At 36.8% G+C, this 26,639-nt stretch overlaps 1 protein-coding gene and 1 long non-coding RNA gene across 3 annotated transcripts in view; one reads left to right on the top strand and one right to left on the bottom strand.

Moving 5' to 3' along the window:
* Nucleotides 1–21,176, top strand: part of LOC122237948 — a 149,361-nt gene extending 128,185 nt beyond the window's left edge. For both annotated transcript variants that reach the window (XR_006216755.1, XR_006216753.1), the window contains exon 5: nucleotides 21,090–21,176. This is a non-coding gene — a long non-coding RNA (uncharacterized LOC122237948). The remainder of the gene's footprint in view (nucleotides 1–21,089) is intronic.
* LOC102958115 (hedgehog interacting protein) overlaps nucleotides 17,204–26,639 on the bottom strand; it is an 89,190-nt gene continuing 79,754 nt past the window's right edge. The window contains exons 12-13 of the mRNA XM_007091773.3: nucleotides 20,833–20,981; nucleotides 17,204–18,106 (exon numbers count right to left, since the gene is read on the bottom strand). Coding sequence (XP_007091835.1) covers nucleotides 17,913–18,106; nucleotides 20,833–20,981 — 343 coding nt within the window. The 3' untranslated portion in view covers nucleotides 17,204–17,912. The remainder of the gene's footprint in view (nucleotides 18,107–20,832; nucleotides 20,982–26,639) is intronic.

Here is a 26,639-nt window from a genome sequence, read left to right on the forward strand (position 1 = left end):
AAAATTGGCTTTGCCAGGTAAATACTGTAGACACATATGTTATCTTTTATGTCTAGATCTTGTCTTTCCTCCCACGTTCTCAGCATTTTGAGAAAAAAAAACTTGCCCTCTACACCTTTGTCTTCCCAGCAAGGCCTGGACTAGTCTTCAGTAACTATTTGTCACTAGGTGCATTGTTGTAAGCGTTCTTAATGCCCTCTGTGTTTTCTGGCCCCAAAGTCAGGTTCTATAGTGTAAATGTGAGAGAAAGTGTATAGGAAGGAAACCTCCAAATTTCTTCCTTTCTTCCATTCTCCCACCTTCTTTCTTTGATTTTCTCTCATAATAGAAATGTAGGGCTGGCTTTATTTTGTTTTCATATTTTTTCTGAAACTTTGGTAACCAAACTTCCCTTTCTCCCTTTACATTGTAGTAAGTATAATACATTGATATGAATGTGGTTTTTTTGATATCTAGTATTGTAGAGGGCTCAATTACAAGCACATTAATAGGAGAGCCTAACTCAAAATGAGTGGAAATGAAATACTTTAAAACAAGCTTCTAAGAAGCCAACAGAAACAAATCAGATAATTTCCTATAATGAAACAAGGAAGTATAGAGGTCAGTTTTCACATGTATCTGTGTCGGGAGGAGGTTGAAAGTAGGTACGACGTGTGAGTTCATGTCCGGAACAATATCACAATGCTTTGTGAGATAAATGCTATGGAACCCCCCTCCCCGCCGTGTGATTGCTGTATTTGATATTCAGCATGCCTTTGAAAAATCCTGTGGGCTGTGTTTTTACCAAAGTTGGTAACATAGTGAGTCCAGCTAGATAACAAGCAAACTTACCAACAAAGTATGACTACATTGTAGTGTATGAAACTCATCATCAGAAATAAATGTTTGAAAACAAAATGAGAATAAATATTATCATTAATTTGGCAGTCACATTGTGGGAGGCAATGCAAATACCTAGAAATTTGGAGTAATGAAGTCATTGTAATCTCAGTAAGTTTTTAGAAAAATGGATAGACAGATTTAAATAAATTCCAAACCCCCTCCCCCTTTTCTCCTTACCAGAAAAAAAAAGACAAAAAACAGTATTGTTTATTATACTAAAGAGATGCTGGGCCAGTTTTGTCAGTCAGACTTCAAATGAATTGCAGTTATATCCATGGAACACTATTTTCAAAGGACTTTCACTATGTTATCTTGTTTAATGTTTGCAGAAATTTGGCAATTATCTTTATATCCATTTTTATCAGATATGAAATAGGTATAGATAGGGGTGACTGGGTGGCCCAGTCGGTTGGGTGTCCAACTTCAGCTCAGGTCATGATCTCACAGTTCGTGGTTCGAGCCCCACGTCCAGATCTGTGCTGACAGCTCAGAGCCTGGAGCCTGCTTCGGATTCTATGTCTCCCTCTCTCTCTCTCTCTGCCCCTCCCCCACTCATGCTCTGTGTCTCTGTCTCTCAAGAATGAATAAACGTTAAAAAAAAATTGAAATAAATATAGATCATGATGTCTTCCAAATGTTAATCATTCAGTGTCTCTTGAATAAGACATTGGAAAGACCACAGTGATCAGTGGCTTCTGACTTAATTTCCAGTGCTCGTCCAGCAACTCCACCATCATGCCATTATCTAGTTCAAATTACCTTGGGCTTCTAACTAGAAACACAGATTAATTAATTAATTAAGTGTATATTTATTTTTTAAATTTATTTATTTATTTTGAGTGAGAGAGAGAGAGAGGGAGGGGCAGAGAGAGAGAGAGGAAGATAGGGAATCCCAAGCAGGCTCTGCGTTGTCAGCTCTATAGAGCCTGATGTGGGGTTCGAATGCACAAACCATAAGATCATGACCTGAGCTGAATCCAAGACTTGGAGGCTTCACTGACTGAAGTGAAGTACCCAGGCACCCCGAACACAGATTAATTTATATCGTCATCATTAATTCATAGATTTCCAATTAGAATAGTGCACGATCTTGAATTACATTCTGAAGTCAAAGGAGTATAACAAGAATTGCCATAGTAGCCCGTCCACCCCCATGTGCTGAGGCACTCCCCCTGGAAGAGCACTGTTGCCCTCTTGGAAGCCATCCAATACATCCAAAATTCAGGTGTATTTCAGCTTCAGTATTCAGTTAAGGCTTTCCCTTTTGTGCATGTTTACAGGAGAAAGAAGACAACATTTAGTTTAATCCTGGGTCTTTTTCTTCTAACAATGTGGAGGCTACTTTCAAAAGAGCTGAAATGATAAATAGGATTTCCTGAAGTGTTGCTGCTCAAAGAGGAGTCTATGGGGCAGCAACACTGGAGTCAGAATCTGCTTAGAAATGTAGACTCTCAGGTTCCACTTCATACTTAGTGGATAAACTGCTTTTCACAAGATCCCCCAGGTAACTGGTAAGAAAGGACATTAAAGTTTGAGAAACACTGGCCCAAAAGACAGAATACTAATTAACAGGACTGGGGATTGGGACTGGGGGATCGAGGTCAGATGCAGCATCTGAAGTTGAAGAAACGAACACATTCTTTCAGAGCTTGGTGTTCTGCAAGTTTGGTATGTGATGCCTGCTGTTCAAGGTTTTTGGCACTAGAGGGTGACATTGGGCTGCACAGCTGAGGGAGAAAGGCCTCCCTCCAGGAAGCAAATGGGCATCTTAAAATGAGGTACTATTAAACACTTTTGGTCTCGTGTTAAATTTTCTCTAGTTACCAAATAATGACTGACATTTATTAACATGAACCATGTGCCAAGCACTGGGCCAGGCCCTTCATGTGAATGGCTTCGTTTAGTCCTCAGAGGGGCTATTATTGCCCTACTTTAAAGATAAATTGGAGCTTCAGGAGGTCAGGGAATATATTTATGGTCACACAGCTAGGAAGTGCTGAGAAGCGATGGATCGGACTGAGTCTGTCTGTGAGCCTGCGCTCTGATTCTCCACACTGCACTGTCCCCTCTCTTGGCTCCTCTCACAACCTGCAGGGCATGCATAATTAAATAAACAACTGTGACTTTGTTAAACAATTAAAATAGAAAAACAAAGAATTAAGTTACAATTCTGTGCATTTTTAATGCACTTTCTTTGGGAGGCAGGAGAGCACAGAGGTTATGTCTACAGGCTCTAAAGTTATTCTGTTCAATATAGGAGCCACTAGCCTGGCATGGCTATTGAGCACTTGAAATGTGGCTACTGTGGCTGAAGAAGTGAATGTTTAATTTGCTTAATCCTGACTGGTTTACCTGTAAAAACTTGGTCCAGATATTAGAAGCATTTAAGTATGCCTGGAACAACTGGGGTATGTGAATCTACTTTTTCAACTGTCAAGTAGTTTTGATAAAAATTTCATGCCTGAATTAAAATGCACTGTAAGTGTGGAATACACACTGGTTTTCAAAGACTTAGTATAAAAAAAGGATAGAAAATATTTCATTAATAATTTATGCATTGATTACATGTTGAAATAATATTCTGGGTACATGGATTTATATAAAATATGTTATTAAAAATAGCTTCACCTATTTCTTATTTTACTTCTTTAATGTGGCTACTAGAAAAATTTAAGTGATACACAGGGCTTATGTAATAATCTTGTTGGACAATGCCATTCCCAGAGACAGATTGTTGGGTTCAAATTCTCATAGCTTAATATGAGATATTAATATTCTTAATAGCTACGAGAATGCTGTATCCCTCCATTTCCTCATGTATGAAATGGTGAAAGAATACCTACCTCACATGGTTGTTGAGGAGGTTAAGTGAGTTCATATTTGTAAAATGCTCATCGAATGACAATTCTTCATGGGTCTTTTGTGTTTCTGTGTATCTTATAAAGCAGAAGCACTGAATGCCTTTGTTCTGAACTATCTTTTCAAGGATGCTTACATAGCAAACAGCCTTGGAAAACAGAAGTAGCTTCTCCCTCTAATGCAAAGATCAGGTAGTTTTGCCTACTGTTCATCATAAAAGGGTTGGTGTTCCTAAGCTCGAAATTCCTTTTCTGCAACTGAACCCACTGTGTGTGCAAGTAGCACCTGGCCCCTTCTGTGTTACTTTATGAAATTTGGGGCTCAGAAAACTGGATGTTGGTTATGGTTATTGTTTTGAGTAATAAACTGTCCTTTGTCTCTGAACCAGGAGTTTCATGTCTTCTGCCAGCATTTATGAAATTGTGACAGCCTAATTTGTTAGCTTCTAAGTAGAGTGAAATCTCAGACCCTTCATAGTTCTTTATGGTACTTAGAATAGGTGCCTGGCACATAGCACTAAGTATTAGATGTTATTACTTTTACCCCGCACTTACTTCCACATGGTTGAGCTGAACTGCTACTGTCTTATGCCTTTTGTGTCTACTTCCATTTAGGAAAAGATCTTTTTTTTTCATTTTTTTGGGGGGCCCCTGACATTATGCTTAACTGTACCTTATTGTTCATGCTTCACAGTTGACTTCAGGTTGCATGTGGTAAAATTGTTAGAACTGAATCAGCCTAATGGATTTGATTTGTGCTCTCTCTGAATGTTGTTGGTTATGGCTCCAAAATTCTTCTCTTCCAGGAGAATTTTATAGAACTAAAAATAAAGGCACATGGGGCACTCCCATGCCCCTGGTTCCTCTGTCTGTACTTTGGGAAGTTTGGCATATGATAAGAGTCAGCCACTATCACTTGTGTCCACCAACATTCTATGTATATGGTGCTATTCTTCATCTGTATACTCAGAGATGTGCGTACACATTATTACAGTGCATAGTTTCCACACATGCATAATGGTTTTAACTGTACTATAAAACTATACCTAGAGTTAAAAATTTTATTGGTTTTGGTCAAAAGCCAATGTAAAAAATTTCAGAGCAAAGGCTATACAGTACTCTTTAGTACTGTAAGAGTACAGTATACTATTTGGAATAAGCTATGGGATCAAAACATAACAAAGTCAGAGGGAATGTGAAATATTTTAGTGTGGATTATATATAAGGGATTATCAAACAAACACATCACCAACACATATAAACTGAACTCTCTGAATTGCCTTTAGGTCTGGTTTTTGAAGGAGACACTCTATTTTCATACTGGTAACTTAAATTTAAATTTAATTAAAATTAAATAAAATTAAACATTCAGTTCCTCAGTCACACATTTCAAGTGTTTGATAGCTACATGTAGCTGGCTAGTGGCTACTGTATTGGACACTGCAGACAGAATACATTTCTATCATCACAGAAAGTTCTACTGGGCAGCCCCTGCTCTAAAAAGTGCATAAATAGGGGCACCTGGCTGGCTCTGTCGGGTAAGCATTCGACTTCAGCTCAGGTCATAATCTCACAGTTCGTGGGTTGCAGCCCCGTGCTCCGCATCAGGCTCTGTGCTAACAGCTGGGGGCCTGGAACCTGCTTTGGATTCTGTGTCTCCCTCTCTCGCTGCCCCTCCGCTTCTTGTGCTGTCTCTCTCTGTCTCTCAAAAATAAATAAATGTTAAAAAAATTTTTTTAAGTGCATAAATATTTGAATCAGATGGTATGTCTTGTTCTATAGTGAGCAGCATTAAAAGTTGCTTCCAAAAGTTCTCTACCAAGAATTGACATAATTCTAGATAAAGTGATTTTCTACTTTTTCAAGTCTGTATCTTCATTTAAATATATCTATTCACAGTGATATTTTCCTTTAAAAATATTTTTCTCTTGATAGGAGTCTTTCACAGCTTTCTGTTATGACTACCTACTATCTTGGCACAATTTGCATAGCTTAGAACTAGCATATATTTTGTTTATGGTTACATATTGCTTTAGCAACCCAGTTTAGGTTTATTTTGAACAGGTAGATGAATTCCAGCGTACCTGAAAACATCGTAGCTGTGCGATTATGATGCTATTGCTGAAATGAAAACAGCAGCTGTGGTACCAGCAGCAAGCAGCCCCAGCTTCACACCATGAGGATGACCAACTGCCACGCACAAATATTCGCTCTGTGCTCCTGTGTACATTCTACTCAATGAAGCACAGGCCTGGAATTAAGATATAGGACACATCCTCGGTTCCCTTTTGGAGGCAGAGCCATGTTTCCATCAAGGACAGTATTACGATTCTGGCCTTGTAGTTAAAACAGCCTATAAACCTATAAAACAGGCTTTAGATCCTTGCCCTTCAAAGTGTGGGATGGGACACGTACCAGCTGTATTAGCATTACCTAGGAATTTATTAGAGATATAGAATCTCAGGCCCCACCCCAGACCTACTGAATCAGAATCTGGATTTTAGCAAAGCCCCCCAGTGACTGGAGGCCCACTGAAGATTGAGAAGCTCTGCCTTAAGATAACGAAAATGAGACCTCAGTAAGTCCGATGACATTTGTGGAGCGCGGGGTTATGAGTTGAACTGTGTCACCCTCACAAAATGTGTATGTGAGAGTCCTAACCTTCAGTACCTCAGAATGTGTCCTTATTTGAGGAAAAGTTCTTTACAGAGGTAATCAAGTTAAAATGAGGTCGTTAAGGTGAGCCTAAATCCAACATACCTGAGGCATGGCCAAAAATTTTTTTTTTCTTAAAAAAAATTTTTTTAATGTTTTATTTATTTTTGAGACAGAGAGAGACAGAGCATGAGCAGGGGAGGGGCAGAGAGAGAGGGAGGCACAGAATCCGAAGCAGGCTCCGGGCTCTGAGCTGTCAGCACAGAGCCCGAAGCGGGGCTCGAACTCACAAACCGTGAGATCATGACCTGAGCCGAAGTCAGACGCTCAACCGACTGAGCCACCCAGGCGCCCCCAAAATTTCTTAAACAAAAGCTAGAAGATCTCTGTTTATTTGTATGTTATGTATGTGATAGATATGTGATATTTTTCTATGTCTGGATTATATTGGCAAAATTAATTTGTAAAGAGCTTTATTTAATTGGTTTAAAGAAAAAAAGCGCTTATATAAATTAAGTAAACTAATCCAAATATTTTTCGAGTTCACATGATTGGAGATAATCTTTGATAAATAAAATCTCCTTTAAGTTGTTGGTTTAATAAAAATGGCGTGTCTTCAGAGTTATCAGCATATATTTTTTTAACTTTAGAGAGAGAGAGTACATGTGGAGGAGAGGCGCAGAGGGAGAGAGAGAGAATCTTAAGCAGGCTCCACACCTAGCACAGAGCCCGATGTGGAGCTCAGTTCCCACAACCCTGGGATAATAACCTGAGCCCAAATCGAGAGTCCAACAGCCAACAGACTGAGGCACCCAGTTGTCCCCACAGTTATCAGCATTAAATATAATGCCAATAAATAATTGATTCTCCCTGGGCTTATTAGTCAAATTAATTCATGTTATCTCTGTTTCAAAATTTGTTAGCAAGAAAATCCACTTGAGATAGTGTCTACCTTGTCCAATGTCTCAAAGTTTTTGTGAGTAATGTAAACATAGTTGTTGGGAACAAATGATTTAGATCGACAAATATGGAATAAGAGTTTTTAGGCACAATAATTATGTTTTATGGTATGTGTACTTAAAAAAAAAGGAGCTTCCACAGATTTTTTTGGTAACTTGAAACTGTCGGGTTTTGCTAAGTTAAATTAAATGTTGGAATTTCATTAAATATCTGGATCATTTTCCAAGCAAGATAAAACACCAAAACATTGACCACTGAACATAGGTTTGTCTACTTTTGTCTTCCTATTGCCGAGAAACTAAAGATAAACTTAGGACTGTTAGCAACCATGTCTTGTGCCACACTGAAAGACTGTACTATTTAAAAGGGCGTATGCTTCTAGGTATTATAAAATGCATTTATAAATTTGTTGGTCCACAATTGCTTACTTATTAGTGTTCACTAAGAATTAAGGGATTCTAATATATAGAATATATATATAGAATATATATATAGACGGAATATATATATTAGAATTCTAATATATATATAGAGATAGATATGAACGATAAGGAGGGAAGAAAATGACCATATATGAGAAGAAGGCAAGGAAGGGTGTGCATTATTGGTAAGAGAATAGTAAGTTGTAGAAAGTTTGTGGAAAAGAAATCTTTGAAAAGGAATTTTAATGTGTGGTCCAGCTAGCTAAGATTAAAATGAATTTATTTAAAAATTAGTTAATATCGGGGCGCCTGGGGGGCTCAGTGGGTTAAGCGTCCCACTTTGGCTCAGGTCATGATCTCACCGATTGTGAGTTCGAGCCCTGAGTTGGGCTCTGTGCTGACAGCTCACAGCCTGGATCCTGCTTCGGATTCTGTGTCTCCCTCTCTCTCTGCCCCTCCCCTGCTCGTTTTCTCTCTCTCTCTCTCTCTGTCTCTCTCTCTCTCAAAAATAAATAAAAACATTTAAAAAAAGAGAAAAGAAATGGAGTAGTTAACAGACTCCTATCTAAGATTTCCCAATTTCAAATCTGTCATCCACATGGATTCTCGGATTAGTAATATTAACAGAAATACTTGTTACAGCATTAGTTGTATTAGAGTTATTAGCTGGAAGGAACCTTACATAAGGAACTGAGTCCTGGTGCAGCGAGAGATTTATGCAATATCACCTGGCTAATTAGGTGTAGATACAAGACCAGGATCCATATCTCACAGCTCTCGTCCAGGGTTCCTGACAATCTACCTGGAATACATGGCTTTGGTAGCTGTAGATCATAGAACAGAGTGTCTATGATAATATACATTGCTTTACATAAAGCACATGGATTTTGCATCAAGTAGTTTTAATTATAAGGCTATAAATATGTCAAAAGGATCTGACAACATCTTCTTAAGTTACAAGAGTGAGCTCAAGTAGTTTCTGATGTGGGCATATTCCCAAGAAGAATGAGTTTTATAGTCAGGAGGTACCCAGGCTTCTCCCTCCCTCTTCCTGGCCCCTTGTTTCCTCTTTTAAATTCTGTTGGTTTTAACATTAGAAAATGTCATAGAGAAATCAAACATAAATTAAATTATGGAAATGCAGAAGAAAGATTTCATCCAAGTTGTTTTTCTCCCTTTTATCTTCTCATCTTTGAATGATGGTAGGTTTTAATCTCCAGAGAGACCTCTTTGGAACTCCAAATAGGAAAAACTGTACCTTTTCTATGAGATACTAAGCATAGCTGCTATCTTCCTTTGGAAATAGTATATTAGTCTAAATATATATATGTATATATATATGTATATATATATGTGTATATATATGTGTATATATATATACACATATATATACACATATATATATACATATATATATATATAAAATGAGTGTAAAGAAGCAAATTCATAAAACTATCTCTCGAATTAGCTATCAGACTCCTGGACAAAACTAGAAGCTGATAGGTTTTGTTTTGGTTTGTTTGTTTTTGGAGCTGATACTTTTGATAGTACATATGTGAGGTGTGAAAATTCTTTTTTATTAAATGTTTATTTATTTTGAGAGAGAGAGACAGAGAGCGAGAGAGCGAGCTATCTGTCAGCGCAGAGCCCAATGCGGGCCTCAAACTCACAAACCATGAGATCATGACCCAAGCCGAATCAAGAGTCAGATGCTTAACTGACTGAACCATCCAGGCACCCCATGAGGTATGAAAATTCTTAATGACAACTGTGGGAATGCCTTTTCCATTGGCAGCTGCCTAAATAATTTAAGGGTTTGTATCAGGTTTCCAGGTAAGATCTCTCTGACTTCATCTTCCTGTGATTACATTGGGATTGAAGGCAATGAATTATGAATGTGTTCTCTTACAGGAGATCTCATCGTGTCCCTTCGTAATTCCACTATGTTCTCTCTTCTCGTCTGTGTCTAAAGCACTCTAATTAATACATGTATCATGTTCTAAAAAAGGAAAACAGAAACCATTGCAAGTGTTTACAACAAAGGAAATTGAATGTGGGGGAATTGGTTACACTGGTGATGGCAGAGCTGAGAAGCCAATCAAGGGAGAGCGAGGGAACCCAGAGAGATTAGCAACAGCAAAAAACCAGTTGCGTCTCTAGGCTGTTACATACGTATGATTATTATTTTCCTTAAGGTAAGTATGCAGGAGCTGCTCTGTCAGGGATTACAAAGGTAGAAGATGCCCTCAGGAGATTTATGATCTGGTTGGAAGACCAGACATGCACAGGAAACACAGGGTGATTAAGGGCTAAACTGTGGGGACACACGCTAAGACCTAGAAGTGCAGTGCCTGAGGAAGACAGAATTCTGGTGCTCCCCAGCCAATGTGGAATGAACTAAAGGGTACTTTTCATGGAGTGATTTTGCCTAACTTGAAACTTTTAGAGACTAAGCTGATCCCAGGGATTCTGCCTATGAATAAGCACCTTATAACACTTTTTATTCTCTTAGAAATAATGATCTCTTATGGAGAAACAGCTTTTCTTCTCAATGAGTCAAAGAGATGTATTTATTCAGGAAGAAAGGAGACCCAGATGAAATCATTTTGCTCTTCTAAAGAATATTGGTGGATTATGGGGCTCCTGGGTAGCTCGCTCAGTCGGTTAAGCGTCCGACTTTGGCTCAGGTCATGATCTCACGGTTCATGGGTTCGAGCCCCATGTCGGGCTCTGTGCTGGAAGCTCAGAGCCTGGAGATTACTTTGGATTCTGTGTCTCCCTCTCTCTCTGCCCCTCCCCTGCTTGTGCTCTGTCTCTGTCTCTCAAAAATGAATAAAACATTAAAAAAAAAAGAATATTGGTAGATGTAAAATTTATGTTCAAAATACCATATCTGACGATATATATAAATACTCCTGATAGGGTTAATTGGAGGCAAAATGGCAAGTTTTGGGGTATCTGCAATCATCTTTTCTCATGTCCCTCCCCTTCTATATACTTCTTCCTTTCAATTTGGGCACTCAGTACTCTCAACTGCTCTTTTACATTTTTCACTTATTAATTCTTACTGACTTAAAGGGATCAGATTTAAACTATTTACAATGTAGAATAAATTTGAATCAACATAACCTCTTATAGCCATCTGATATATATGTATATATATATATATACATATACATATTATATATACATATATATATATACATATATATGTATATATATGTATATACACATATATATGTATATACGTATATATACATATATATATGTATATATATATGCAATGAAACTGACCCTTAACATTGGCATATATTTTGGGGAATAAAAATTTAAAATTAGAACATGAAAAGTGACAACAGGAAAGCATATTTTAAAGAAGTAGTTTGTGTACAGAATATTTAAAAATAAGCATTTATATAACCATTCTGAATATTTAGGAAAAATTTTGAATACTAAAATAAAAAAGAATTTTAGAATAGCACATATATATCAGGTCATAAGATAAAGTTTAATACATTTGATCATGTTAAAGGACACAAAACACAGCCAATCTAACCAAATTTCAGGCATGCATTTACATAAATATATTAAATTAAGAAAAGAAATTGTACACTTAAACATCCTTTTCACCTAAAAATCATTAAATCCACAGATCAACAATAAAATCCAATTCTCTGCATTTACCACTTTAAGATACAATCGTTCTATTTTAAAGATAACACAAATACACTTGTTAGAATTTATATGCATTATACATATATTATATATTACATAGATAGTGTGTATACATATGTAGTGTTTGTACAGATAGATAAATATATATATACATGGGTGTGTGCACACGTACAGATACACACAGATGTACTTTAGGCCATCTGTACTATTATTGCTGGACTCTAAGTTGAGCTGAATTGGAGCTGCTTGGGTGTGACTGGTTATTGTCTTTTGCTTCAAACATGTTCATCATACCCACTGGGCTCACAATCCCCCATTGTAAACATCCTTGCCTTTTCTATAGCACATAATCATTCCAGGCACTTCAATAAATATTTGTGGAGTTAATGAATGGAAAGGTAGCTGAATAATAGAGGATTGATCAAGGAGAACTGAATGTTTTAATAACTTGGTTAAATAAATCAGATTAAGTCAAATTTAGAGGGATTATCTGAGCCAATGACTTTGCCTATTACCCTTCAGAAGAACATTTATGCAAATCCCAACTAGTACCTATATTACCTCTGCTCCCTCAAACATGTACCTGCCTTTACCACTTGTTCTCACAGCTTTCCACGTCCTAACAGAAATTCAGGCAAGGATTCGTTACTTGTCAACAACCTAAAGGAAAATGAACAGCTAGAAGAACGAAAACACGTTAGAAGAATAAGAAAGCTAACTATTCTTTAAAACTGGACTAAATTAATCATAAAGATAAAGCCAAGGAAGACACAGGGGTTTTGTTTTGTTTTTTCAGATTTCTTTTATGCTTATTGATGATAATGATTTGATAATTTTTTCATTTTAATTAGATGGGTTTCTTTCAAATTAATATGTCCTAGGGAATCAAGCCATCCAAATTCCATAGTACCTTCATATCATTTATCTTGTTACTATGTGGTTCTTGGTGAAATGCATGTCCAAAAATGTCCTGTGGATATGAGATACGGAGAGCACCTGATTCTCATAAGGCTGTCAATTTAATTTCTCAATAATAGTATTATGAATAGAATGTATTAATAGTATTAGGTTCTACTATACATGTAATCTTAACTTATTCTAGGAAAAGTCATGTCTCAGATTTTAAGAATGGGGTAAACACCCAACATACATTCTGGGCATAGACTACACCAAACCTGATCACACATTGTTCATATGAATGGAAACTATTGGCTAGTCGTCAGTGCAAAGAGAAATGTACTGGAATTAGTTTCTAACTATGAAGACAAAGTTTATTGTAAATTTATCCATTATGAATTTTACAGCACTGTTAATGTTATGTTCTTTCAATCCTATGTGCTAAAAATGTGTTTTTTTTAACTTAACATATTATAGTCAATTGAGATAACCCACCAAACATTTGTTAATTTGCATGTATATATAAAATATACATATATTTTGATTTTAAGTAATATATAATTGACACATGCAAAAAAATATCCTTACTGAAACTAGATGTCTGACTGTGATATACATGAGCAAATTCTAATAGGTTAGAATTCATGTTGAATTGATATCTTTTTTTTTTTTTTTTGTGGTAAGTCAGTGTGTAATCTGGCAAAAAAAAAAAAAAAAAGCATTAACAATTTTTAGACCTAAGGCTTTATGTGGATACCAGGAATCCATTATTTACTCTTTATTTTTTCAATCTGCTTATATATGACCTATACAAAAGAAAGCAAGGTAAATGATGGGCATCTCCTGGGTTCAGATTTAATTGGAGATTTTAAGAAAAGTGCTGAGCTGACAAATGAATACATCTCTTCCTATCAGCTAGGGAGGGTACCACTATGATGGACAAGAAAATGGCACTCGTGCTGTCTTGAATGCAGCTCACTGTCCTAAACACTTATTTTAAAGCAATTTTAAACCTTACGAGAAGATATTTAAGAGACAGAAGTGTTGAAGTTGGCTAGGATTAGTGTTTGGCAGATTTTAAGGTCATGGTTTTAGTATTTTTCATATCAAAATGCTTCTATTATTCAGTGTCCACCTTCTCTGACATCGTTAATTATTGGAGGTATGACTAATTTGTGTTAGAGTGATGAAGAGAAAGAACGTAAGATAGCAAACGTATTTCTTTAGGATATTCTGAAGAGGGCCTTTCTGAAAGTATTCACAATAATAGGCTCACTAACTTCCTAGCACGGATACAGATATATGTACATTTTCTGGGCATGGAACTTTGGTCTGATTTCTCTGCAAGTTCAAGTCTCAACCCAGAGGTGGGGAAAGGAGAGATTTGGAATAATCTTCAAAACAGACTCCATACAGATGGTCATGCCTGACTAGGAAATAGCTACTAACTTTTACTACTGTTAGCTCAAGCTCTTGACTGGGGTATTCTTTGTGTTTTCCTGTATCTATGATGGAACACAAGCCAAGCTGGAGCATCCAGGATTGTAGTCATTTATCCTTTTGGTTATTTTTTTCGACAACTGTAATAGGTCGATCTAATATATTCATATTTGTCTACTGTTCTTCATGATAGAGTCTGAGCACATGTGACATTGGGAGAGGGTGTTTTTCAGGAAAACAAAGGTCATAATGAGCAAAATCAATAGCTATCTACCCCAGGACATCTTCATTATGGGTGTACTACTGAAGACATGTTTGTTTAGTCAAAACCGATAGAAATGGAAGAGCAGGAAGAGGTTACAGGAAGAAGGATATATGAGGGGGGTGGGGAGGGAAGGTGAGAGAAGAGAGACAGAGAGACAGAGAGAGAGAGACAGAGATGGGGTAGAGATAAATACTATAGGTAACATTCTGTAGAGACGCTCAGAAACTTTAATATATCAATCGGCCAACTACATCTGCCTAGGGTATACATATTTTTCCTCTTAAAAATTTGGTCTTGCTTTCTCTTTTCTGTTTCAGAGCTAAGAATGTTAGACTAATAATTAAGTTTAAGTTAATGTATGCTTTGAAAGACCCTGGATGTAGCATCTAACCTCATATTTCATACCTGGTAGGCTTATTATACAGTTTATGATTCAGAGATTAAAAAATAATACCGAAAAGAAACATATTAAGGTTGTTAATACATTGGGCTGTAATTATTTTCAAAGAAATCAATAGAGAAGAGGCACCTGCTCTGAAGTATATAAATGAAAAAGAGAATGGTTTTCTATTCAGGTCGTGCGTCTATGTTGTATGTGTATGTTTCTCTGCTCTTTCTTTATGAGATAGTCCAATAATCTTAGAAAACTTCTGAGTATTCTTTGTGAAAGAATAAGACCTATATTTTACAATAGCCACACCGAAACAAAATTCCAAGAAGAAAAGGTATAGATGGAACTTTTTATCATCGCACACCTTATTTTTTTTAACTCTTCTTTTCTTTTCAGTTTAATGATGTGCCAATTCAGTTTTCTTCTCATTACCTTAAATAACTGGCCAGAAAGCAGGGTTCTATTAACCAGGACAAGAGTTTGGCCAAAGCCATGGTAGAAAGTTTTTTTTTTTTTCCCAACCCTTTATAACTTCCATAACAGCATTTCACATTAAATGGACACCCAAAGCTTAAGGTCCAGAATGGACAAAGGGGTAATAATATACATTTTTCCATTTCTTTATTTTAGCTTTATCTCACACATCTACACTCATACCAAGGACATAATTTTTTGCATTCTGATTGTGTGCTTCCAGAACCAAGTAGACATTGCCATTCACAGGACAAAACAATAACTTTTTCCCTAGCTCATACTTTTAACCAATTCCTACCTGCCTATCATGTATCATTCAAGAGAATTCTCCAGTCACAGTTTAAAAATCTGACTGGAAAAAAGAAAGGTCAAAAGATTTTTTTGAAATGATCACTGAGTTTAAAATATGTCTCCATCAATTAGCCACCGCTATTTACGTCTCTCCCAAGAACAAAAAGAAATGGCTCCAATGACTTGACTTTCTTTGCTCGGGTTTAATATCCATGGATCTTGCTATCTTCGCTTTTAGAAGAGTTTAGCCTTTTATTCTAATGATTCACAATAGAAAAGGCAGTGACACCTGGGGTACATATGTTTTTCTAAGACATTTGAAACTCTTTCACTTGGGAAAGGACTGTGTAAACGTTTGGGTCTGGTCAATTTAATATAGATATTTTTAAACAGTAGGACTAGTGGCAATATAACACCTTTTCGTTTGGAAAGATTCTTTTGGAAGAGATGGAAAGATTAAGTGTGTAAGAAGAAACCCTGGATTTTTCAGATTTTGCTGAATATATAGCAGTATCCTTATTGTTTTCAGTGAAACTATGAACAGGAGAATGTGTAATAAAACTGCACAATTTGACAGATTTAGACAGCTGGCTCCCTCACCAGAAGTTCACATTTTGTTAATGTCACCCACGTTGAATAAGGGACGATTAGATGGTAAGGTCCATTTACAAAAATGGTTGTCAGGACATTTTTTTTTTTTAATTGTAAAACTTTCTGTGATGGAATTCAGTAAAAGGGCTATGAAGAGAAAGCAAAGGAGACAAAAGACTGCTATTAACCTCCAGATGCGGGCTACTGCAGGTTCATTGCAAGATTTGTCACACTCTTGGGCCAATGAAGTGTTAGTGTGACTAGAAGGGACCACCCCTTTTCTGGGGTAAGAGGGCAATTTGGTCTCCATGCTCATTTAATCCTGAGACTTCTTTGAATAGACTGTCAATTGAATCTAAATTGTGCAAAATTATGCATGCACTTTTTAATGCAGGCTATTGTTCACTAAGCACTGAACCAAGATTTCTCAACCCATTTCCATTTGGCATGAGGTCACTTGAAACTTAAGCAATCATATATGGAAGACAAGAGCAGTGTACTTAACCAACCTTTCTACATAAATGCTCACTGTGCTTTAATTACAAACCTCTCACTTTAAAACAATAGAGAAATACTAGTTACCCGATTTTATTCTTTTTAATTGAGGTTCATATTCCCAAAGGTAAGGAGTGGGTTTGGAAAGTCAGCCTGTGCTCATATTCTATACTAGTCTACAATTTAGATTCTGGAAGAACAGATGTTTACAGAAGGACAACCCATAGCGGGTGTGTGCACGTCACGATAGATGCTTTCTCAGTAGTGCAAAGAGGCCTTATGATTTTGTTACAATCCAAATGTGGAGAGCTGGCCTCAAAAACCAGTAAGAAAAATGTCTATCAGACTTTTTGCAGTTTTAAATTAGATCATGGCATTTCTTTAAAAACCTGAACAGAACATTTATAGAAATTTATTCATACATTAACCAAAGAGGATTTTCACTGAGGTCTTAAAAGGAACATATACATTAAAACTCATATTTGGCAAGAATTAGTATTTTAAGCTTACATAGCCAAGATTTGTTAGAAACGAGTGAGCTCTTCTCCAGTGAGTTTCATTCAGTGTGAAATCTGCAACGTTCTAATCACATATACTCTGACAGTCTTGCTATGGTGAAAAGCACTTTACATATGTTTAATGCTGGAATTTTATAAGGATTGGCTGTTTTCTTGCTTTTTCATCCGTCGTTAATGATTACATGTTGGCACAGGGGCACATTGCTAGATTAGATCCACAGCACATTAAAGACTGTTTGCTTTCTCACTCCCCTTCTTTCCAATTAAGTTGGTGAAAAATGTAACTTTAGTATTTTACAGGACAGGGCAAAGATGTTTCATCTAGGTGATGTCTATATTATAAAAATAAAATAAAAAATATAAATAGGTAACACAAACCCAGTGCCTATTGTTAGATACAATATATAATAAAAGCAGACCTTTTAGGAAGATTGATTTCAGAATATGCCGTTATGATTTAATTATAAAACGCTTGAAAACAATCTTGAGATTAAACTAGAGTAACCGGATTTCTCTGCCAATAAGAAGGTAAGTGGGTAACATTCTGTAATTGGATACATTGATACAAATGAAGATTACAATTTTATATCGTCGCCCATTTAGAAATTCATCAGGGAGTTCTGAAACAATCTCTCACATTATAATCCTTTAATATAAAAATATTGCCTTTTTTATTAGATCCATCAGATTGCACAGTGATGTTTCAAAACTCCATTAAAGTTGACTTTAGCTATTACAGACAGAAAATTCCTGGGAAGTCAGATAATCTCTTTTGGTGACATAAAAATTCCGTTATCAATTTACAATGGAATTTCTGTGTAAATTACCCCACACAAGGAAATATATATATTTAAAATCCATCTGTTATGCAACCACGCGTATAGGGGTTGTGAGTGTGTGTGTGTGTGTGTATGTGCATATGTGAACAAACGTGCCGACATACACACACAGGATCTGCACATTTCTGGAAATTATTTTTAAATTAATAAAAGAAAATGAAATCACAGGAAGTGTGTAGCAGGAGAACAGTCTTTCTTTTTAATGACAGGATAAAAAATAAATGCCCATTGGAAAGGAAGATTCAAACAGTCCCAGAAACTATACAATGTAACTTGTTAGATCCAGCAAATAAGATGTCATGTCAATGATCTGATCAAGAATACCTGCCCTGGTCACTCTGCGGATGTTTCTGTCCACTTGTTCACACTGAGGACCAAGATAGCCTTTTTTACAGAGGCACTTGTTCGGTCGCACACAGACACCTCCATGACGACACGCTGGCTCACATTTTGCTGGCAGGAAAAGAAAAAGCGACAAAATCACACTCTCATTCTGCATGTCAGAAACAGCACCGAGTAACGAGGCCAACAAATATCTGATGAGTAAGGGAAAGGAGGGGAAGAAGGAGGTAGCCAGTCAAACAGTGATCCAAAAGATAGTAAATAACAAGAAGGAAAGAAGGTTTCCAGACCCACAGTTATGTGGGAGCCAGGACTCAGTAGAGAATGGGAGACATTTCCAGGGAAGCGGAGATCACGGGAAACCATTTCAAGCCCTTGCAGAACTGACTCTATTTAAAACGAGGATTTTAGTTCTTCAAATATCTCTGCTGCATGAGGGCATTTCCAACAGAGGGCCTTCCAAGTAACTCCATGTTCCCATTTCTCCAGGGCAGGGCCTTAATGTGGGAAGGGCCTGGCCTGAGAGGGAGACGCGGCAGCTTCAGCATCTCCAGGGCAACATACAGGAAGGGTCAGTTCTCAGTTTTGGTTAGATGGAACAGCTCCCTTACATTCCTCCTGCCTTTAGCTCCCAGGGGGTGCACAGCATCGCTTCATCTCTGATTACACTTCGTGGCCCCTTCTGGGGCAGTGCAGCGGGCCAATCCTTTTCAGGGTGACTCTCCACACAGAATCTCTTCATAAAAGGATTTTTACCACCACAATATAGGTGGGAAATGTAAAGATTTACTGCTAAAATGAGGTGGAGAGATAAAATTGGTTTTAGAAGTTGTCTTTTACTGATGGGATAAATGTGGGCTGTGCAGCCACCGAAGACAGAAACAAATTTCTTGAACACGTGTCTTCATACTTTCAAGAGACAGGGTTATTTTAACCTTTTCAAATGCATTAATCAAAACCCAGGAGTCTGTGGTTGACAAATGGAAAAGAAACAACAAGAGAATAATGAGATGATTTTCTTTTTTACATTTGTGGTTGATGAACTATGTTAGTATATGAATAAAGTTCTTGCTTAGGTCAAAAATATCATGAATAGATTACTTTTATAAAATGGTTCTGATCTTATATATTCAAACTATTTAAACTGATAACTGGAAATATTAAAGTACTTTACTGAAATAAAACTTCATGTTATCTCAAAGAATGTCAATTTTCATTTACATCACTTATTATTATCATTATTTATAATGGGATGTATAATGCACCTACATTTAAAATAATTTGTTTACCCTCAGTTTAAACATACTGTTGCTAGAAGGCACTCAATAAATATTTGTTATCTGATAGCTTGAGGTGACTTACGAGGTCAGGCAAAATGCAAAGTAAGGAATAAAACAGAATGGACACTATATAAAAGAAGCAGAGAGAATAGGTATTGTCAGGCATTAAAGGGGGCAGAATGAAGATACATTATCAGGAATTAGAATATCTGTGCATTTGAACACTGATCCTCATTTTTTTGTCAACTAAGGGAAAAGAAGACAGAATGGGTAAATAAAATGTAAGCAGCTATTTTAACTAATGTAATTACCTAATTTCTGTAGACTTTTAATTATGATAACTCTCTCCTAGATATATAACCATGGTATTAATCAACCAGGTAGTGTTATTAGTGCTGAATCAATTTAAACTTAAATTGTACACTGCGTATGTGACTGTAAATGTGGCCTACGTTTTGTTAGACAATATATAGAGAAGTTACGGTTGAAGTTTTTGGAACAAATATGTGTTTCAAATAAAGAAAAAATAACATTTACACATTAACTATAATATTAAGTATGAATTTGTAACACATTTTCATTGGCAAGAGAGGCTTCAAGATTTGAAATATTTGTAAGTAATATGTATATGCTGGTTGTTGAAAACGCATTAAAAATGCATGTGTCCTTATGGAAATCTCTTCCAGTTTTACTGAGAAGTCATTGACATGTCTCTCTGTAAAAGTTTCAGGTATACAGCATGATGGTTTGGTTTACATATATTGCAAAATGATTTCCCACAATAGATTTAGCTAACATCCATCATCACATATAGATAACATAAAAAGAAAAAAAAAATTCTCCCGAAAATGGATTTTCACCACATACATCCTAGACGCTAGGTATCTGAATCTATCTAATTTTCTTCACACCAAGTAGAATTTAAACATCATTGCATGTAATTGAGGAAATCCCTGGTTAAAGGATAGAGTAACCGTGGAATAAATCTCTTCTGCTGTCTCTGAGCAGCTGCATACCTAGTTGATGGTTCACAAGGGAGTGGCAAAAAGAATTAAAAAATCTCATAATGTGCCCCTAGATAATTGCGTTTTCTCCTTTTTATTTAATAACACCCACTGAAAAACCCTGTTTTTAGTGCACTGTAGCAAGAAGGCAGGCAGTAAAGTTAGGGAGGGCATTTATGGGGTGTCTGGAAAATGCTGGCACTTGGAGAGGGGCTTTGCAAACACTAGGTCATTGGCTGGTGTGAAATCTCAAACCTAGGACTGAGCCTGTACAGATGATCTAGTTGTGCTGTTTTCATTTTTCACCATTTGAAAGGACTCAATTATTTCAGAGTCTTTTACATTTATGATTAACTTATGTATGTGAATTGTTTACATTAAGAGAATGGGAAAGATTTCATTTGCAAGTTCAGAAACAGGCTGAGCATTCACATTATAAACGGCTAAATTCTGAGCCGTAGATAATTCTAGAAGAAATAGCTGATGGTAAGTTCTTGAGTTCCTAAGGACTGTCCCGTGCCCAGCCTTTCCTGGGCACAACAGATATACTGACCAATTCTGCAGAAGTGCCCTTCCCATCCTGGGGTGCAGCAACACTTGCCCGTGGGGGTACAGTAGCCATTCCGACAGAGCCGGGAGCATTCCGAAGTCAATGTCTGTGCAGGCTGTACCGTGGCTCTGCACTCCTCGGGCATCAGAGGTCTGCGTCAAAAGACAATGGATCAAAGTGTATTTGGGTTGAAAACCAGTATCAGGATGAAATCCCGTGAATTTGTAGCTTGCAAAGCATTTCTTTTCCTTTCTTTTAAGTGGGTCAGAAAGACGGACAACTTTTCTGAGAATACAAAATACATACCAATGAAGAAACAACCTAACCAGTTCTGGACCAGAGAACATCATAATGAACATTACAAGAAATTTTGTCATGATCAAAATTCACTAATTAAAAATATAATTATATTGTATTGGTGTTTTCTATTTGGTAGCTAAACATTTCTAGCGATTAAAATTCTTAAAATAAAGACACATAGTTTAAAACTCCCCCCCCCACCCCGGTTTACAAAAATGTTTAGGAATAACATCTGAGATAGGTTTCACTTGTTATTGGCATATTTGGCAATATCACAGGGGTGAAGGCATTCATCTAAATGGCCACTTGCAGCCCAAGAAAGCTTGGGAATCATTTTTTGTTTAATTTACATTTCTCTTGAAATACCTTTCTCAGACTGATTTTTCTCGAAGGGATATCGTGTGTGTGTGTGTGTGTGTGTGTGTACGACTGACTCAAATTTTCAACCCTTTATGCAAAAAATAAACCATATATATAGATAGATAGATATAGATATATATAGATATATAGATACATTTTCAGATCTTTTATTTTGTCCTGCTCTGAAGAAAAATAATGCTATTAGCAGCAAACAGAAACATCGTATCTGCTAAGTAAAAAGTCACAGACTTTGTTTTAATTGCTCTACAACTGCCATCACTTAGAGATGCCTTCAAAAGAAGAGGTCTGTGGTTCTTACTGGTTCTGAAATAAGAGGCTGTCATTCAAGTCGGGCTAGAAGCATGGTCATAAGTGCTCATCACCTAATGTAGGAGAAACAGTGCACAGTGGGATTCCTCTATCAGTCACTGTTGCCTGGGTCACAGTGTGGGGAGCAAGTGCTTTCCAAAAGTTCAGGAATGTAAACAAACACTCAGCACTACTCAGATCACCACCATTAGGATGGCCAAAGCAGTTGGACTCCTTAAGGACCATAACAAAGAAGGTGATAATTATAGGTCAAAGCCACCAGAAGAAGTAAATGATATAGCCTTCTAAGAGAAGCACATAATTAGGCCCTGTTGACTCCTTTTTCTTGAGACAGGTTATCTTGTTCTGTCCCTCTGGCAGTGAAAATACTTTGGGGCCTGACCTCCAGCTGTGTCTACAGTGACTCAAACCATATTCAAAATACATAGTGACATCTTTCGCTTCTCTCTCCACTAAAAGTCCCACTCTACGTTGAAAGTACTGAGTTTTGCAACTAATGTGACAATTCAGAAAGCTCCCTTAACCTCTTATTTAAATCTAGAAATGTCAATTTATGTGAAAGGTCCTCAAGGCATTCCATGGGCTGGGCCTATTATCAGTCCGACAACATGAATAATTTCCATGTGTTCCCCAAGGAAGGGAGTCTTTCTGGGAGAGAGGGCAAGGTGCGATGAGGTGGAGAAAAAATGAAATGGTTATGCCAAGGAAAGTGGGGGCATTACTTTCACCTTCCTGTTTTGTTGTTGAATACCCCAAGTCGGCTCTATTTCTTTCTCAATAAAATTCTTGGGGCAGGTGGGTGGCTCAGTTAAGCATCGGACTCTTGATTGTGGCTCAGGTCGTGATCTCATGGGTTTATGACACTGAGCCCCAAGTCAGGCTCTGTGCTGAAAGCAAGGAGCCTGCTTGGGGTTCTCTCTCTTCCTCTCTCTGTCCCTCCTTCCCTCCTTCTCTCTCAAAATAAATAAATAAACTTTAAAATAAAACTCTTACTTTGTGCAACAATGGTGGCATTTTTGATCACTAGAGGAGCTGTTTTTCAACAGCCATGAAGTTCTTCTGAGTCACAGGCATTCAATAAACAGGTATTGTTCAAATTTTACTGGTAACCGAAGTCTGTTTATCTAACTTCTACTGATTACTCACTCATTCACCCTCTTTCTGACTCATTCAAGAAAAAAAGACTCAGAAGTAGGGTATGTCAGGGACACCTGGGTGGCTCAGTTGGTTGAGTGTCTGACTTCAGTTCAGATCATGATCTCACAATTCTTGAGTTCAAGCCCATGCCAGCACAGAGCCCACTTGGGATCCTCTGTCTCCCTCTCTCTCTCTGCCCCTCCCCCACTCATGTGTGTGCTCTCTCTCTCTCTCTCTCTCACTCTCTCTCTCTGTCTGTCTCTCAAAAATAAATATTAAAAAAGTAGAGTGTGTCAAAAATATATCACACATTATATATGATGCAAAATATGCAGGCATGTAGCTCCTACACTCCTTGACAATATGGTTTATGTCTAAGCAGATGAATTTAAAGAGGAAGAAAGAGGACACTGGGATGCCTGGGTGGCTCAGTCAGCTAAGCATCCGACTATGGCTCAGGTCATGATCTCGAGGTTCATGAGTTTGAGCCTTGTTGGGGCTCTCTGTTGTCAGCACAGAGCCTGCTTCGGATCCTCTGTCTCCCTGTCTCTCTCTGCCCCTCCTTGCTCTCTCTCTCTCATAAATACACACTAAAAAAAATAGAGAAGAGGACACCATTTACATCAAGAATATAAGTGACCAGTTAAACAACAGCCGCCAGAAGATGTTGCCCATTTAAGTCAAAGTGTTAAGCACTGATTCCGTGTATACTGGGAAGAGGAATGAGGATGTGACAAAGGAGGACTGCGAATGAAACACAATTCTTCAGGGCAGAGCATCCGCTTCCTGTTTCCCTGCTGATCCTCCAATTAGATGCTTTGAGTATTTTTCACCATTCAAATATGTGGAAACTCAGGTAGGCGGATTCTAAGTTGGTTTTTGCCAAAGATTTAGTAAATGCTTATCTTTCTGTGGATGTAATTATTTCATACGTGGGCTTGTTTGCTTTAGCTAATCTGAGACTAAGGCTGTCATATATAAACATGATTCCCTTAAGTTTTTATTTAAATATCTAGGAAAATAATCTTTTTTTTTCTTTTATGAAGTGGCCAACTAACATTCCTCACTTAGCATGTTAAATAAATGCTCTCTCTCTCTTTAAATTGTTATTCTGTTGGGCATCTTTTAATTGAAAATTTACACGATGGATAGCCTATCTCTTATAGAACTTGACTTAATGAATGGGTTCTCCTATCTCCTTTTCCATCCCCATTGAAATGAAAGCTTTCTGAAGGCAAAAGTGACATATTCAACCCTCTTCAACACCAGTCACTCCCTCAGGCAAGTACTGTGCTCTTCATGGGGATAAGAAATAAATAAAACTGGGTTCCAGTCCTCATGGAGACACCATGGGGAAGAGAGACATTCAAACAAGTATACAAGTATACAAACAAGTATACAAGTATAATGCAGTGTGACCTTTGTTATGTTATAGGTGCATATAAAGCCACACAGGAATACAGACAAGGAAGCATTTAGTTTAGGATTGAGGGATGTTTTAGAAAGATGATATTCAAGCCACCAAAGTATTTTATCCCCTTCAACTACTTATATACATAGGAGCTAGGAAAACACTACAGAGGCATTCAATAAGTGTTTATTGAATGCATATAGTAGAAACTTTCTCAAATGCTTTTTCTGGAATATAAATTCCATGAAGACAAATGTTTCCCTCTCTTCTTTTTGTCTCTCCAGGACCTAGAAAAATGTAAAGCACATGGAAGATTCTTAAAAATCTGTTGAATGAATGAACAAATAAGAATATGGAATTTTAAGAGAGTGTTTATTTTCTGTGCTACTGAGTAAAGACGTTAGGAATATATGGGCTATTTAGGGGAGGGATATCATTTAAATCTGTTATACTTTTATATCATAAGCTTAAAACTAAGAAACACTTGCTATATTTCTCTGTATTGCCTAAATTAACTCAAATCTTACAAAATTCTTCTAAGGCATGGTTACATTCATTTTAAAAGAAACATTTTTACACTAATTATAATCATAGTAAATAAACAACAGACCATAAAGTAAGCATGACATAAAGAAATATGATTGCTTATTTCCTCTAGCTGGGAATTAAGCCAATGTATTAAAATTCATTTTTCTGGTTATATATCTGGTAAAGTGTGACAGAGAGTTTTGGTCATCCCAACCATCCCCTCCACTCCCTCTTTGTTCTACTAACATTTCTTTTTTCCATTGAAAAGAATAGGGTTCCTTTACGTGGAATGAAGAGAAAACAAAAGGAATAAAACAAGTAAATTTGAATTTTATTATTCACCTTGAAATAGACTATCATATGTTTACATGAATACTACATATACCCAACTAGATGGCATCTAAACAAAATTCTAGAGTACATAGCTGTGATAGATTGCTTCATTTTTCATTCTTATTCTTACTGGACTGGAAACTTGGGTGTTTTAATGTAGGTGTACTAAGAATTGCTTAAATAGTTTTGTTCTTCTTTTAAACAATTACTTTTTTTTAACTTGTGGATCTTTACCTCTAGTGAATGAAGTCCAAGGTAGCTTTCAAAGTAGAAAACTTACCCAAAAGGATGTTTAGGTTTGTGATAAAGAATACATCAAACCCATTTGTTGATAGTTATCTCTATAGTCTTCAAACTTAATTTAAATCAGAAAAACACACTTTATAATCTTTCTACACTTGACAATGAAACAGTAGGGCTAGTGCCAGAAAACTGCCCCAAATTCTTTAGTGCATAAAGCATTGTTTCTGGAAAAACAATGGAAAAAAAAAAGAGAGAGAGAGAGAATAGCTCTGAACTTATGTACATTACATATCCTATTACAATTTTTTATTTGTACTGTATATTTCTAGAATTCCAACTTAGGATGGATAAAGCCAATGTTCCCCCACCCCCCACCCCCGAGATATTGCTTTGCATTACTACGTGTTCTATTCTGCATTTTCTTAGAAACCTACTCTGTTTGGTAGTATCATAAAGATTTAGATACTTTCCTGAAATAAAGGAAGAAGTTGAGAAGCACAAGTGATTTGTAACATAATCACATGTGATGACTTTTTGTGAGTAGCTAAGGCCAACAGTGAATGTCTCTAGGTAGTGAGATTATAGATGGTTTTAATTTTATGATATTTAATTTAATCAATCAACCAATCAATCAATAAATAAGAAGTCCTCTGTGTATCTGTATGGAAGCACAACGATAAATCCTATCTGAGCAGGCCTGTTCTTCAGATTGAATATGTCAGAAATCTGTCTATTGTGTTTTTTACAAAAAGTAAGGGGACTCATTCTGAAACTTTTGTTAGCGGCCCAGATTTTAAATTCATGTTAGTGTAAAACAAGGTACATAAAATCATGAGTAATACCTACTTATAAAATCCTGACTCATTAGAGGTTTCAGAAGAAGTAACAATTCTATAGCTTCTCTTAGTTAACAATCTGCTTAAGGGGGCAAGGTGATGTAAGAACTGTCTTATTCTTTTATCCACATTCACACTGGGACACATGGAAAAATGTTCCTTTGCAACTGTAACCTTCGCAAAACTATTTTTCTTCCATGCTTTTTCCTATTCTCATGGGAAAGGAAAAACTGATAAATCTAAGTTCTTACGACTCATAGCATGGTTCCAGACCAGAAGAACCAATGTCACCTTGGAGTTTGTTAGAAATATAGAATCTCAGGCCCCTCCCC

The sequence above is a fragment of the Panthera tigris genome, chromosome B1, assembly GCF_018350195.1.
Source record: "Panthera tigris isolate Pti1 chromosome B1, P.tigris_Pti1_mat1.1, whole genome shotgun sequence".
Taxonomy (NCBI): Eukaryota; Metazoa; Chordata; class Mammalia; order Carnivora; family Felidae; genus Panthera; species Panthera tigris.